Consider the following 15,529-nt stretch of genomic DNA (forward strand, 5'->3'; position numbering starts at 1 on the left):
CGATGCCACCACATCTTCCAAGGGACTCCCCAAAACTTGCAGGGGCTGGCCCCCCGCAAACAGGTCACATGTCCACTCAAGATCTTGCTGTGAGAAAGATGGAAGATGCAACTAAGTGTAAACCTTATTTCCTTACTGAAAATTCTGAAATTTTGTCTCAAAAAATGCCTTCATATAAATGTGCTTTTCCCTTCTCTCTCAGATAGCCATGGCCATATTGATCCCGCTCTGAGACCCATATGGGACTTGGCTTTCCTGGGTAGCTCGTACGTGATGTGGGAAAAGACAACCCCATTTCTACACTACTACCTGACACAGCTCACCAGCGTGAAGCAGTGGGTAAGAACTGGAAATTAACTTGCGCCAAAAGAGCTGCAACCAATGTGGTATTCTTAGATTGAATTAGTGTGAATTCCTAATTTCATGGCAAGAGTTTTTTGCTTTTCTCCCATCGTTTAGGGGGTACAAATAACTTTTGATTACATGGACACATTGTATAGTGGCAAAGACGTCTCGGCTTTAAGTTACCTACTACCCCCATCTGTGCACATTGTACCCAATAAGTGATTTTTCATCCTTCCCCCCTCCCCCTTCTGAGTCTCCAGTGTCCATTATCCCATTCTCTATTCAGTTCCTTGGTTTAGCTGCCACTTATGAGAACATGCAGTGTTTGGTTTTCTGTCCTGAGTTAGTGCGCTTAGGATGATCTCTAATTCTATCCAAGTTGCTGCAAAAGACATTATTTCATTCTTTTTAATGGCTGAATAGTATTCCATAGTGTATATACACCACATTTTCATTATCCACTGATCGGTTGATGGACATTTAGGTTGATTTCACAACTTTGCAATTGTGAATTGTGTTATGATCATGGCAAGAGTTTGAACACATTTAATTCATTCAGCAAATATCTGAGTGTCTGCAATGTGCTAGGTATTGTTCTAGAGACTGAGGATATAACAACTGAACAAAAACCACAATGTTGCTGCCCTCATAGAGATTAACTCTGGTGAGAGAAGAAAGACAGTGAACAAATAAATAAACATGTATCAATTGATGATAATTGCTAGGAGAAAACTAAAGTAGGGAGAAGGGAGAGCAGGGTGTTGATTGAATGCCTGCTTAGTCTGCAATAAGGCTCACTGGATCAGAGGCCGAAGGGAAGGGAGGCAAGCCCTGCTCCCATCAGGAAAGAGAATGTCAAACAGCGGGAACAGAGGTAGCCATGAGGCAGTGGGTGGGAGGATGTGGATATCAGGGATGAGAAAAGTTCAGGATGATTCTTAGGATCTGGCCTTAATAACTGAAAGGATAGAGTTTCCATGTACTGATGGAGGAAGCCCACAAGAGAAATAGATTTGAGGGAAAATTATCTTGATTTGTATGCTAAATTTTATAGCCAAGTAATGAATTTGTAGACTCATCTAGACATGAGTCTGAAGTTAAAGGAAGACATCTGGGCTGGAGTCATCACCCTACAGAGGACATTCAAAACAGCACACCCCTTATCAACAGCTCGAGTCTTTACCCTAACTAGAGGTCTCCATTAGCCAAAAGTACATTATAGAAACCATCTTAGCTGGGCATAGTGGCTCACACCTATAATCCCAGCACATTGGGAGGCCAAAGTGGGAGGATCACTTAGAGTTTGAGACCAGCCTGGGCAAAACAGTAAGACCCCATCATCTCTACCAGAAAAAAATAAATAACTAAGCATGGTGGCTTACACCTGTAGTCCTAGCTTCTTAGGCTGAGGCAGGAGGATCCCTTGAGTCCAGGAGTTCAAGGTTGCTGTAAGCTATGATCACACCACTGGACTCCAGTCTGGGCAACAAAAAGAGATCCTCTCTACAAAAAAAAAAAAAGAAAGAAAGAAATCATCTTGTCTACCCTGCTATGCTAAAAATATCTGCTTTTGATCACCTGTATTACTTTTTTCCTTTTTTGAGTTGGAGTCTAACTCTGTCACCCAAGCTGGAGTGTGGTGGCACGATCAGTGATATTGCAGCCTCAACCTCCTGAATTCATGTGATCCTTCTGCCTCAGCCTTCCAAGTAGCTGGGACTACAGCTGTGTTTTACCACGCCCAGCTATTTTTTTTTCTTTTTTATTGTAGAGATGAGGTCTTGTCATGTTGTCCAGACTGGTCTTGAACTCCTTGGCTCAGGCAATCCTCTCACCTTGGCCTCCCAAAGTGCTGACATTACAGGTATGAGCCACTGTGCTTGGCCTTGATCACTTGTGTTAGTAACTTAAGCCCACTTCCTGTTAAACCACACTGGTTCTGCTAGGGATGCCTTCTCCCTCTCTCTAGGGGAGTGGAGGGTTATGAGGTGGGGCTGGTCATGAGTAAGGGAACAAACAAAACACTTCCAGTCTGTCTCTAGGAAGATTAAAGTGCTGAGTTACCAGAAAATGTAATAATAAATCATCATCATATTGGACTGCAAGGATTTGACGTTTGAGATGATTTGAATAGAAGCCAAAAAGGTTATTTCTGAAGAATATGAAAAATAACACTTTCTTGGCAGAGCTTGACTTGGTGAGGGCAGTCCAATCATAGGACACTTTGCCAGGCTGGGCTGTGCAACTCTTCTACAGTTCTTTGATAAACAGTTCTTTTGGTTGGTTTAAGGGTGCTTCCTCCAGGAAGAGGAAGAATATATAAAAATAGAAATGCAAGCCAGGCTTGGTGACTCAGCCTGTAATCCTGCGCTTTGGGAGGCTGAGGTGAGTGGATTGCCTGAGCCCGCGGGTTTGAGAACCGCCTGGGCAACTTGGCGAGACCTCGTCTCTACAACAAATCAAAAAATCAGCCAGGTGTGGTAGCGTGTGCCTGTAATTCCGGCTACTCAGAAGGCTGAGGCGGAAGGATTGCCGGCATCCAGTGGGTCGAGGCTGCAGTAGCCGGGAGCAGCCACTGCACTCCAGTCTGGGCAACAGAGTGAGACTCCAACTCAAAAAAGAAAGAAATACAATGGTGTGTTCTAGTAACTTTATTAAGGAAGTTCTTATTCAAATGGATTTTTCAAGCATTATCATGATTCAGATTTTTGTGTTAAAAGATGGGTAACACTGGCTGGGTGCAGGGGCTCATGCCTGTAATCCCAGCACTTTGCTGAAGCAGCTGGATTGCCTGAGTCCGTGAGTTCAAAACCAGCCTGGGCAACATAGAGAAACCTTGTTGCTACAAAAAACAAAAAAATTAGCCTCCCAGGTAGCTTGTAGTTCAGCTACCTGGGAGGCTGAGGTTAAAGTGTCGCCTGAGCCCAGGAGGTCAAGGTAGCTAGCTGTGAGCCATGAGCATGCCACTGCACTCCAGCCTGGGCGACAGAGTAAAACCTGACTCAAAACAAAAACAAAACACAAAAGAAAATGGGCAACACTCTCTGTTTTCAGCAAAAGTTTGTTACATGGAGCTGAAGATGTTCCTGTTTTAAGCCCTGCCTCTTTTTTTTTTTTTTTGGTCTCAAATCTGGAGATTGTCATGATTCCCTTCAGAAATGCTGTTTCAACAGCAGAATAAGAAGGTATTGTCCTAATAAACACGTTCAACATATACATGATTCCCTTCAGAAATGCTGTTTCAACAGCAGAATAAGAAGGTATTGTCCTAATAAACACGTTCAACATATAAGCAAAATGAATTCTTAAGTTATAAAAATACATGGTTAACAAGTCTTGAGAACAGTATGAACAGCTCAAAAGTCTGAGACAAATAATGACACGATACGGCAGCTAGCTTGTATGGAGCATCTTGGATAGATGCTATCGACTCTTTCCAAGGTCAAGATAGTCACCATATAAAATGATGTTAAATACATCCCTAAGCCAACAATGCCATACTGACCACTAGATCTTCCAGTAACTGTCCCTTATGAAAGAGACACTGAATTTTCTCTTGAGTTCTCTGACTTGGCAGCTTGTGCTAGGAACATTCACAGGTCCACTGTGAGGCACGAGGGAAACTTACCCAATATTGCAAAGATACCACAGAAAAAGCAGCCATTGCTGATGTATCCAGGCCCCCTCTGCATCTTCTCCCTCAAGCACACTCCTGGAAATTTCATGACTTATAAAAATCGCTATCAATGTAGGCAAATGGAAGACAAAAGTTAATGTCGGGTCCTTTTCTTTTTTGGTTTTTGCTTTTTCATATTCTTTATTAGTCTTAATTAAAACTTGGTAGAAGACTACAATTATAATGCAAATTGAGGTATTCAAAAACTTTGCCTCTCTTCCATTTTTAGTAAACATACAAGAATTCTTGCAGGAGGAACAATAGGAAATGTCAAAAAGAAAATAGTTAATTGGGTTAGTCACTAGTAAAATGTTTAGAAATCAAGTGAATAAAAGAGCTGAAGAGGACTGCCACCCATGGCAAACCATCGGCTATAGCAACAGTGTGATACTGCCTCGTGTAGTTTAGACGAAGAAAGTGGGAGCTGGAGTAAGGAGACTGGGTTTGAATTCCCATTTGTCACTTCCTAGCTATCACTTCCAGCTACCTCGCCAGTCAAACCAGGCTCACATTATATACCAAAGTAAGATAATCATAATTACACAAGAACATGCAGAAATACTGGTTGCCCTTCCCCTCATCTTACCGCCTGACATATCAGAGTTAACACTCCAGCTTGAGGTGCATATGATAGCTAGATCGTTATTACAGTCCTCAGCCTCCATCAAAAACAATGACTATTAAATTTTTTAAAATGATAGACATTTAGCCAGATTTTCACACAGCTCAGCAACAAGACAAAAAAAGGGTACATAACTTTCATATCCTTCTTGATGCACGTTGCTACCATAGAAGTGAGGCTGAATTCTAACAGGCAGCAGGAGAGACAAGGTACCATCCAAAACAAGAATGTATATGACATGAACCTTTCAAATTCTGAGCCGATGTGAGCCCACAAGATTTGTTACGCTAATTCTTCTTTTCTTTCTCTAGAAAACTAATGATGATGCAATTGAATTTGACTATACTGTTCTACTTCATGAATTCTCAACACAGGTAAGATACAAAATTGCACACTGAACTGTTTTCACCAGAAGTTTTTGCAAATTATAATATTTTATAACCCTTTTATTCTAGGAAATGATACCCTGTCGAATTCACTTGCTCTGGTACCCTGGCAAACCACTTAAAGTGAAATACCACTGTCAAGAGCTGCAGACACCAGAAGAAGCCTCTGGAACTGAAGAAGGATCGGCTATAGCACCGACAAAGCCTAGTAATTTCTAAAAAGAAAAAAATATCCTGCTCACACCAAATTCTAGACAAAAATGACTGCACTAGCATACATCATTATTCCAGTAAAACAGCTAAGATACAGGCTTTCTAATAAATCAGCCTATGATTACAAGTTGATACTCAAAAATTAAAAGATGCTGAGTTTCTTGTTTTTCGACTGCTCTGTTTTGATTTTTAATCTGGGAGCATGTGCTTACTGAACCCCACTCAATGCCAAACAGACCAGCAGGTTCCTCAGGGTTTCAGCATGAAAATGTAAAATCTGGACAACCAGTATATGCCACAACTGATCAAAAAATATTTTTAAAAAACAAAACAAAGCAATGATGATGCTCTCATCTCTGAATCTGCATTTCTCATTATTTTGAACACATAGTAGCTAACTACTTTACGTTACTGAATTGCTTCTACCTAATATGTAAACAAAGATAATATATTTTCAATGAAAGTAAACTGAAGAAAAAATTAACTGTTTAAAAGGAATTTTATTATATTTTATGATTACAATCAAGTATTCCTTTATAACTTGATTATTTACTTTTAAATATTTACATTTCTAAATAAAATGTATGAAATGTGCTTGTAGAGATCTGTATACCTAGGATACACTTGTGCTCAATGGGAATTAAATGAAATCTTAATATTGCTTAAATATTACAAAAATAGTGTCTCACCAGATAAAGCTGCCTGCAAACATGCATTAAAAGGAACACTGATGTAAAGTATATTAAATATTTATAATTTTCATTTATAAAGACAACTTGGACCCAGTGTTGGCCTAAGTAATTTATAAAAGCAAACAAATCTGAACCATAATCCAATTCAGTGGAGTGCCTCCTCAAGGGAGGAGGAATTGATCCGGGAAATGTTGCCATCATCTGCGTCTCAAAATTAGTATCATTTAATGGAACACTTACATCAGTGTCTAAAAACCTTCAGCTAGGTTCTGTGGCCAGTAATTGATCAGGAAACATCAGCCTTAAAATATACCAAAATAATACTTTTATGAAGTCTGCCCTGCTAGATAATTGGAAAAGTTTATACTAACAATAAACCTTTAAAGACATAAACTCATACCAAATAAGCCGATCTAGTTTGTACTTTTTTCTATTTAAGCCCCACCCTGTGTATCTATCTTCCCCAAATCCACTTGATTTAAAGAGTTGCAAGTATTCTGAAGTAAGGCAAACCATCATCTAAAGGAAACATCGGCTCTCTCACCTATGTGATAAGGAAGTACTTTTACTAAATTATTTTTAAAAATCCAAAGACTAAATCACACCAAAATCAATGGATAAGCTCCTATAACTTAAGCTCCTTAAATGACCATCAAAAAAAGAGCATTATAATAGCACATCCAATGCCCTGTGATCTTTAATCGATGTTTAAGTATCACATTAAGGACTTGAAAAGGGGCCTTTACTTGGTGTTCCAGCTTTCCAGAGCTTCAGCCTTCTTATCTTCACAACGTCGTTTTCCATTATTGAGATCAGGTTCACAAATGGACCACAATTCAACTAGGTAAGGATTCTAATGTAACCCTTTAACAGATTTATTTCAGTAGAATAGATTATGAAGGGGAATTCTATACATATGAATAACATACAAACATAAGTATCTAGTTTATAAAATTAAAAATCCCACAAAAGCTAAACCAACTAAAAATGTCTCAGTATTGCCATTAGAACATCTTTTCTAGCATAAACTCAAATTGCTGACTTGATTTCACTAGCTAGCAACAGAAAAAAATTACTTGGCATAAAATAAAAAACTCTACATTCCCTAAGCCCTCTTCTCATCAAGAGTCTAAATTCTTCTGACTCACCCCTCAGTCAATGACAATGACATACAGCATCATATTCTTTTTCCTAATCTCTTGAGAACTTCCGGAATTATAAGACATACAAAATCATACCAGGGATTTTGTCTGCATTCCATTTTATTTCACTCATAGTTTCGTTTTTTTCCTACTTGAATTATGAATTGTTAGACAAGTCCTTTTGAAAGTCGGTTGGAAGGTTCTATATTAGCACTTGAATGTTAGCCCTTCATGACACCTTAGTTTCATGACATCTTAGTTTATTACACCAATTTCTCTCAGCTTCGAAAATTGTGACCTGCTTGGTGACGCTAGCTTTCTAAGGACTACAATCACCTAACATGCTGCATGACACTTATTTCAATGGATAAATGAAGGAATGTGCACATAAAATTTTCTGTAAATACAATTAACTTATTTCAGTGTTGCATTACAGTATTATTTATTTGAAGACACTTTAAGCAGCAATATTAGAGATCCAATTCAACAATTTATAGTTTTAGCAATGCAAATAGCTACCTTCAACAAAGGAATACATTCCAGATTGTCACAATTTACTCTTATTGGGTTGGCTGCCAATTTTAAGACTAATCCAAATTTCAAAAGCATTACAATATAAAAATCTTAAACTCCAGAATTACATTTTAGTGACCTTACAACTACACAATCTAAGAGTGAGCAGAGAGGAAAGGAATAACAGAAAACAGAAAAAACACTGACTAGTTTTTTTAAATGTGAAGGAATCACACTGGGCATGGTGGTGCATGTACTGTAGTCCCAGCTACTCCAGAGGACTGCTTGAGCATAAGAGTCTTTAAAAAAAAAAGTTAACCTGGCGTGATGGCATACACCTGTAGTTCCAGCTACTAGGAAGACTGAGGGGGAAGGATCACCTAAGTCCAGCAGGTTGAAGCTGTGGTGGCCATATGCGTGCCATTGCACTCCAGCCTGGGTGACAAGAGTGAGACTGCAACTCAAAAAAAAAAAAAAAAAGCTGGGCTCGGTGGCTCAGTCTGTAATCCCGCGCCTTGGGAGGCTGAGGTGAGTGGATTGCCTGAGTCTGTGGGTTTGAGACCCACCTGGGCAACTTGGCAAGACCTCATCTCTACAATAAATAAAAAATCAGCTGGGCGTGGTAGCATGCGCCTGTAATTCCGGCTACTCGGAAGGCTGAGGCGGAAGGATCACCGGAGCCCGGCAGGTTGAGGTTGCGGGGCCACTGCACTCCAGTCTGGGTGACGGAGTGAGACTCTAATTCAAAAAAAAAAAAAGTTACTAAACAAAGAACCAACAGCCCAAATTCTAATATAGTATGACACATCTGAATTTCACAGATCTTTCATTTGATGTCTTGGGCCTAAGCGCAGTACAAACACATTTCAGTGGTCTTTAAAACCTTGACCACATTAGAATATCTGGAAAATTTTTTATCTTGATTCATCTAAATAATCTAAATATGGGGGGGACTAGGTATTTCATTTTAAAGCAACCCAGGTGATTTTTACAGTGCCATGAAAGTCAGGAATCAGTGCAATACTGCCTAGTGCTACTCCAACACGAATACACAATAATCTTTCTTTAAATTAGCCAACAATTATCCTTCACAATAGTGTAAGTATATATATCCCCACTTACGAATATTTCCATTAATTTTTTCCACGCTACAGACTTTTAGTATGTGATCTTTACCAACTATAACTAATGAGTTAGAAAGAGATGTGGGTTCTGGTCCTGCTCTATCCTAATGTGATCCTATCTAGTTACTCCCACTAGCTGGGCTTGTGTCACTGTCTATGAAATGCTGATGTTGGATTAGATATATAGGACCTTTTCTAACACTATAACTTTGCAACCAGAATGTTTAACAAATTAAAAACAAGACCGAATTTATCCATCTTGGTTCCAGTTTTCTGACTATTCTCAATTGCCAGTGGAACCTTGCTAAGTTCTGTGAAGGGACATAGAATATATTACCTTGTTAGTTAGGAACAACATTCCAAGTTATTGTGAATGGCATGAGATGCTGATGAAAAGCCAAAGCAACTACAGTTTTCAGGCTTGATGCTACTGTAGTAACAGACATTCATGTGGGAAATGCACTTAGTGAATAATCATAGCCAAGGTATTCATTTGAACACTTAAGCTGGTGGTCTTAGAAAAGCTTCCTTGTCTATGTTTCCTCTATCACAAAGTGGACTTAATAATAAATCTTACTCTCACGGGTTGTGAGACAAAAATTAAATAATGTATTTAAAGTATTTAGCAAATACCTTGAAAATATGTGCTCAATGCTTTTAAAGATCCTTTTTCTCCTAGAAACCTTAAATCATAAAATCAAATCTATAAATCAAGAAAACCAAAAGAATTTAAAAATCAACTATTTTATTACCATCATCACGTGATGGGAAGGACTAGGATATGTCTATGGCATCAGATGATTTCTGGATGAAGCAACTCTGAACAGTTTAATAGAACTGCCTGGGAAAGTCCAACTTACTCTAGAAACAAAAGATTAACATTTTTCTTCTTCTTCTTTATTGGGTCATTGAATACAATATATGATAAATTCCAATGACTCAAATTCAACGAGCATTTACTAGGTCAATGAAACTAACTAGGCAGCAACTCTATAATTGACTATTTAAGGCTACAGAAACATTAAGATGAACACAACAAGAATAGCATAGGCAAGGGTCCATTTCTTATTTCACACTGTACCACAAGGAAGTAAAATCTACACTCCTAAAACAGGCAGTTACAAAATTGCAGAAGTCACAAATTGAAACAATCAGCCATATATAAAGCAGATAAAAATTTAGCTATTATTTTAATAGCCTCATGAACATTCTGAAAAACGTTTTTTATTAAGATCATATGGACTTCACACTCAGACAGCAAAGCCCACCCACTAATGACACTCCAAGAGGTAGTATGACATATGTAATTCATTTTTGCATCATCAGCAAACTAATAATCTCAAATAAATTAAAACCACAGAGGGATAAGATGTAGATAAACAACAAATAGATAAAGCAATATGGCAAAAATTATATAATAAACAAATTGTTAACAAAAGTGCTCACTGTTATATCTATGTGGAAGCTGTGTATGGCTGTTCTTTGTACTTTTTTTTTTTTTTTTAGCTTTTCTGTATGTTGAAAATTCTTATGATAAAAAATTTGGAAAGGGAGTCTACACACATTCTAAGCTTAGAAGTATAACTGAAATTAGTCTCTTACCCTTAAATAAACATTACATATATTTCAGCAATAATTATGTTTTATTTTATTTTTTCAATGAACTATAAAACCAATCGAAGTTGAGATATACTGTATGTAGGATTATCTTTGAATATAACAGAAGCTCCTGAGTGAATGGAAGGGTTTCTAAAACCTCCTGTTTCAGCAGCCTGAACTTATTCCACGGAATCCACCAAAGCATATAAACTTTACAGATTTAGTTAAAGTTGGTCAACTCAAATTATGGAAGGTTAATTCTTGGCTTTTCCTTTTTTTACAGGAAGTTGACCTGTAGCTTCCAAATACTTATTAATGAGGTCTTCTTGTGTAGACGGTAAACACGGCTGGTATCTGCAATACTCCATTGTGTATTCTCCCTTTCCCTAGGAGTTTAAAAAAGAGACATAATTTTTTTTACAACTATCAAGTAAAGACATGCAAACTCAGAAATGTGATCACTGGGTAGGGTGGTCTTCTGAAGAGCACTATAATAAAGTTTAAATACTTGCTTACCTCTGTGCATGACCTAAGTTCAGTGGAATAACCAAACATATCATTTAGAGGAACCTGAAAACAAATACAAATGACATTTCAGCCTTGCTTATTGAAAAAAAATACAGACACCATAGTCGCTTATTTCCTTTAGATTCAGGTTTTCACTCACTACTCTAAGTTTAAAAGAATTAAAAGTCAAAGAGGAACATTTTTGTTTTATTCCAACTGGAAGTCAAAAATTATTTGACAGTCAAAACTAGAAACCAAATCTTCCTGTTTCACAGCATGAACCACTGATGGCCTTCTGTTCTCATCCCACTCTAGCTGTGGCTCCAACTCAAGCATTCAGAAGTGTTTCTCCTGTGAAAATGTTAATATAGGCCAGGGACGGTGGCTCATGCCTGTAATCCCAGCACTTGGGGAGGCAGAGGCGAGAGGACTGCCTGAGTCCAGGGGCTCGAGACCAGCCTGGGCAACTTGGTGAGACCTTGTCTCTTCAATAAATCAAATTATCCGAACACGGTGGTGCATGCCTATAGTTCCAGCTACGTGGAAAGTTGAGGCAGAACGATCACCTGAACCCAGCAGGTTGAGGCTGCGGTGGCCATGAGTGTGCCGCTGCACTCCAGCCTGGGCAATAGAGACTCCAACCAAAAAAAAAAAAAAAAAAGTGTGTGTGTGTGTGTGTGTGTGTGTGTGTGTGTGTGTGTATAACTTTCCTTTGAATTTTTCTTTTGAGTAGCAGTCTCATTCTATTGCCCAGTGCAATGGCACAATCATGGCTTAAATAAACATTAAATGTATTTCAGCAATAATTATTTTATCTGATGTTTTTCAATGAACTATAAAACCAATCAATTAAGTTGAGATTATATTGTACATTAAGATTATCTTGGGCTGAAGTGATCCTTCTGCCTCAACCTCCCAAGCAGCTGGAACTACAGGCACATGCCATACACCTGATGATTTTTTTGATTTTTGTAGAGACGAGGTCTCGCTACATTGCCCAGGCTGATCTCAAACTCCTGGGCTCAAGCAATCCTCCTTTGAACACCTTAATGAAATGTTAAGGGTAGTGTCTTTCAGGAGACCTTATGTAATGTGGTAAACATTTTCTCCCTTGAGATTTAAGTCAAGAAAGGTACAGGCAAGGGAATGAAACATTATTCTAATAAATTAGAAATAACATAATAAAGCAGCTATACAAATAAAACTAAAATGAGAGAGATAAGTATACATTTAAAAAATGACAAATTCACAAAAGGCCAAGATGAAATGAATCTTATTTTTAGCTTTTGCACTTGAGTTGCTCTAACAGCAAATTACAGAAATTGCCACACATATATAAGCCACCAATTCAACAGTGAAATGTGTCAATTTGCAAAAGCAAAAGCTAATCCTCATTTCCTTCTGTGGTTAATAAAAGCAAGACTGTCGATGGCCAATGGTACTCACATCTGCATACAGTGTAAAATAGTCCTCAAGTCCATCTTGCCCTGTGATTACCCCATGGCGCCGGTTAATTCCCGCAATTACTGGTCCCTGAAATTCATTTGGAACTATAACTTCCACAGCCATAATGGGTTCAAGAATACATAATGTTGCATTTGCCAAGGCTGGATTAAAAAAAAAAAAATTTATTAGTCTACATACAAACTGGAACCCTTTCCTATTCAGATACATAAAAGAGAGACAGATGTTGCCATCCTGAAGGTACACATATGGTAAGATTAAAATATTTGGTCTAGACTCACTTTTCTAGTAGTAGTAAGTAACAGTCACTCTTCTAAGTGGAAATTCCAATGACAACATTTAATTCCAGTATTAGTATTTCCATTATGCTATTTTTATCCTTAAAACTTATTAAATTGCAGAGAGTAATATGAAATGGTCTTCAAGCAACATTTGATCAAGCCCTTTGCCACCTAAATTACCCAATAATGTTACTGTTTCTCTCTGAAAACCTTCAGGGGTAAAGACACTAACTGTTAAGTCTCTGACCTGGATAAACCTATTCTTTCTTGTTGGTCTCTGGCATATAGTTATTTTTAATTATAAGAAAACAAATTTTATCACAGAGAGGGAGGGGAAGCAGAGGGCACCCTTTATATACTTGGAGACAAGAATCAAGTCACACTTGAAATCTGTCTTTCTTTTTTTAGGCTGAACAATTTTAACACCTGATTGAGAATTAGAAGACCAAGTTTCCAGTTTCTGCTCTACTTCTAAGTCATATGCCTTTTGGAAGAACACAGTCTGTTCAGTTCTCAAGAGTCTACACAATAAAGATTTTGGACTAGATTGGGTCATTTAACCACTTAAACTCAGCATATATATCTGTATTTAATTTTTATTCCATTTAATATATAACCAGAACACTTCTTACTGTTACAAATACTGACTGATTTTCAAATGTAACAATATGGACGAGTATAATAAAACTTCAAACATTCATACTTAATTTGGAAGATGTGATTGTGAAGAGTAACACTTCAGCCTCAGATTGGCTAAATTATCTCCAAATAAAGGCCTTAAGCAAAACACAAAAAAGATGACAAAGATAATAGTTTGCTTAAAAATAATCAGTTTTTCCAGAAGCATCAATTTGTTTGTTATATATTCACTAAAGTACTTCTTCTAAAAAAGTATTAGCCTAAGTGCAATAATTATGAGAACATCAATGTAATATACTCACATTTCTCAGAAATATTTTTTCATTTAAGTCATATCCTGGCTCATACCTACCTTTGACTAATTAGTCCTACTTGTGAATTTTGTTCTAAAAGAGAAGTAATTGAACTTGCAGAAATATTGTGGACTCCTACACTTCATTGGCTAAGTCCTACATGAATGTCTAAGTGAGACTAACAACTCTAGACTGTAGAAATATTGCTTGTAGAGCAATCAGAGAAGAGAAGGCAATCAGGGGCATCCAAATAGGAAAAGAGGAAGTCAAGTTATCTCTCTTTGCAGATGACATGATTGTGTACCTTGAAAACCCAAGAGAATCTGTCAAAAACCTCCTTACACTGATAAAGGACTCTGGCAAAGTCTCAGGGTATAAAATAAATGTGCAAAAGACAATAGTATTTCTTTACACCAATAATAAACAAACAGAAACCCAAATAAAAGGCACAATTCCATTCACGATAGTCACAAAAAAATGAAATACCTTGGCATCTTCCTAACCAGAAACATGAAAGACCTTTACAATGAAAACTACAAAACACTGCTCAAAGAAATCAAAGATGACACAAACAAGTGGAAAAATATCCCATGCTCATGGATGGGAAGAATCAACATTGTGAAGAGGTCCATCCTACCTAAGGCAATCTACAGATTTAATGCAATACCCATCAAATTACCAGCAACATTCTTCTCAGACCTAGAAAAAACAATACAGGAATTCATATGGAAACACAAATGACCAAGAATAGCCAGAACAATCCTCAGCAAAAAAACCAAAACAAAGCAGGAGGTATCACATTACCAGACTTCAAACTTTACTATAAAGCTACAATCATCAAAACAGCTTGGTATTGGTACAGAAACAGGCATACAGACCAATGGAATAGAAGGCATACAGACCAATGGAATAGAATTGAGATTCCAGAAGCAAAACCTCAATTTCTCAACCAACTCATCTTTGACAAAGCCTCCACCACCTACCACTGGAGAGAGGAGAACCTATTCAGTAAATGGTGCTGGGAAAACTAGCTGACCACATGCAGAAAACTCAAATAAGATCCCTATCTATCCCCATACACAAAAATTAACTCTAAATGGATCAGAGACCTAAATGTAAAACCTCAAACCATAAGAACCTTAGAAAATGCAGTACACACCCCTATGGAAATTGGAACTGGCGTCCAATTCCTGAGCAATACTCAAAACTCACGGGCCATAAGAGATAAGACAGACAAGTGGGACCTCATTAAATTGACAAGCTTCTGCAAAGCCAAAGAAATCATCAAGAGAGCAGGGAGACAGCCCACAGACTGGGAAAATGTATTTGCTAACTCCAAGTCTGACAAAGGCCTAATATCTCGGATCTACAAGGAACTCAAACGTGCTGAAAAGAAAAAAACAAACAACCCTATTATAAAGTGGGCAAAAGATATGAACAGACACTTCTCAAAGGAAGACATCCGAGTGGCCAACAGACACATGAAGAAATGTTCAACCTCACTAATCATCAAGGAGATGCAAATCAAAACTACACTGAGATACCACCTAACTCCAGTCAGAATGGCAATTATCAATAACTCAAAAAATAACAGATGCTGGAGAGGATGTGGTGAAAAGGGAACACTTCTAGACTGTTTGTGGGAGTGTAAACTAGTGCAACCTCTGTGGAAAGCAGTGTGGCGACTCCTAAAAGCTCTAAATATCGACCTCCCATATGACCCCGCAATCCCCCTACTGGGAATATACCCTGAAGAACTCAAATCACTCTATCAAAAAGATACCTGCACACGTATGTTTATCACAGCATTGTTCACAATAGTAAGGACCTGGAACCAACCATGCTGTCCATCAAAAGTGGACTGGAGCTGGGCTCGGTGGCTCAGCCTGTAATCCCGCACCTTTGGGAGGCTGAGGTGAGTGGATTGCCTGAGCCTACGGGTTCGAGACCCGCCTGGGTGGTGTGACCTCATCTCTACAATAAATCAAAAAATCAGCCGGGTGTGGTAGTGTATGCCTGTAATTCCGGCTACT

General features: G+C 38.1%; 2 protein-coding genes across 3 annotated transcripts in view; one reads left to right on the forward strand and one right to left on the reverse strand.

Annotated features, from left to right (window-relative positions):
- The window catches only part of RARRES1 (retinoic acid receptor responder 1), a 28,242-nt gene extending 22,833 nt beyond the window's left edge, over positions 1-5,409 (forward strand). The window contains exons 5-7 of the mRNA XM_008067647.2: positions 203-339; positions 4,955-5,017; positions 5,099-5,409. Coding sequence (XP_008065838.1) covers positions 203-339; positions 4,955-5,017; positions 5,099-5,248 — 350 coding nt within the window. The 3' untranslated portion in view covers positions 5,249-5,409. The remainder of the gene's footprint in view (positions 1-202; positions 340-4,954; positions 5,018-5,098) is intronic.
- A 4,032-nt stretch (positions 5,410-9,441) lies between these two features.
- GFM1 (G elongation factor mitochondrial 1) overlaps positions 9,442-15,529 on the reverse strand; it is a 49,386-nt gene continuing 43,298 nt past the window's right edge. For both annotated transcript variants that reach the window (XM_008067641.2, XM_021717397.1), the window contains 3 exons: positions 12,266-12,426; positions 10,829-10,882; positions 9,442-10,698 (listed from right to left, as the gene is read on the reverse strand). In XM_008067641.2, coding sequence (XP_008065832.1) covers positions 10,567-10,698; positions 10,829-10,882; positions 12,266-12,426 — 347 coding nt within the window. In that variant the 3' untranslated portion in view covers positions 9,442-10,566. The remainder of the gene's footprint in view (positions 10,699-10,828; positions 10,883-12,265; positions 12,427-15,529) is intronic.

Source organism: Carlito syrichta, unplaced genomic scaffold (genome assembly GCF_000164805.1).
Source record: "Carlito syrichta isolate Samal-C Ts95f unplaced genomic scaffold, Tarsius_syrichta-2.0.1 Scaffold309726, whole genome shotgun sequence".
Lineage (NCBI taxonomy): Eukaryota > Metazoa > Chordata > Mammalia > Primates > Tarsiidae > Carlito > Carlito syrichta.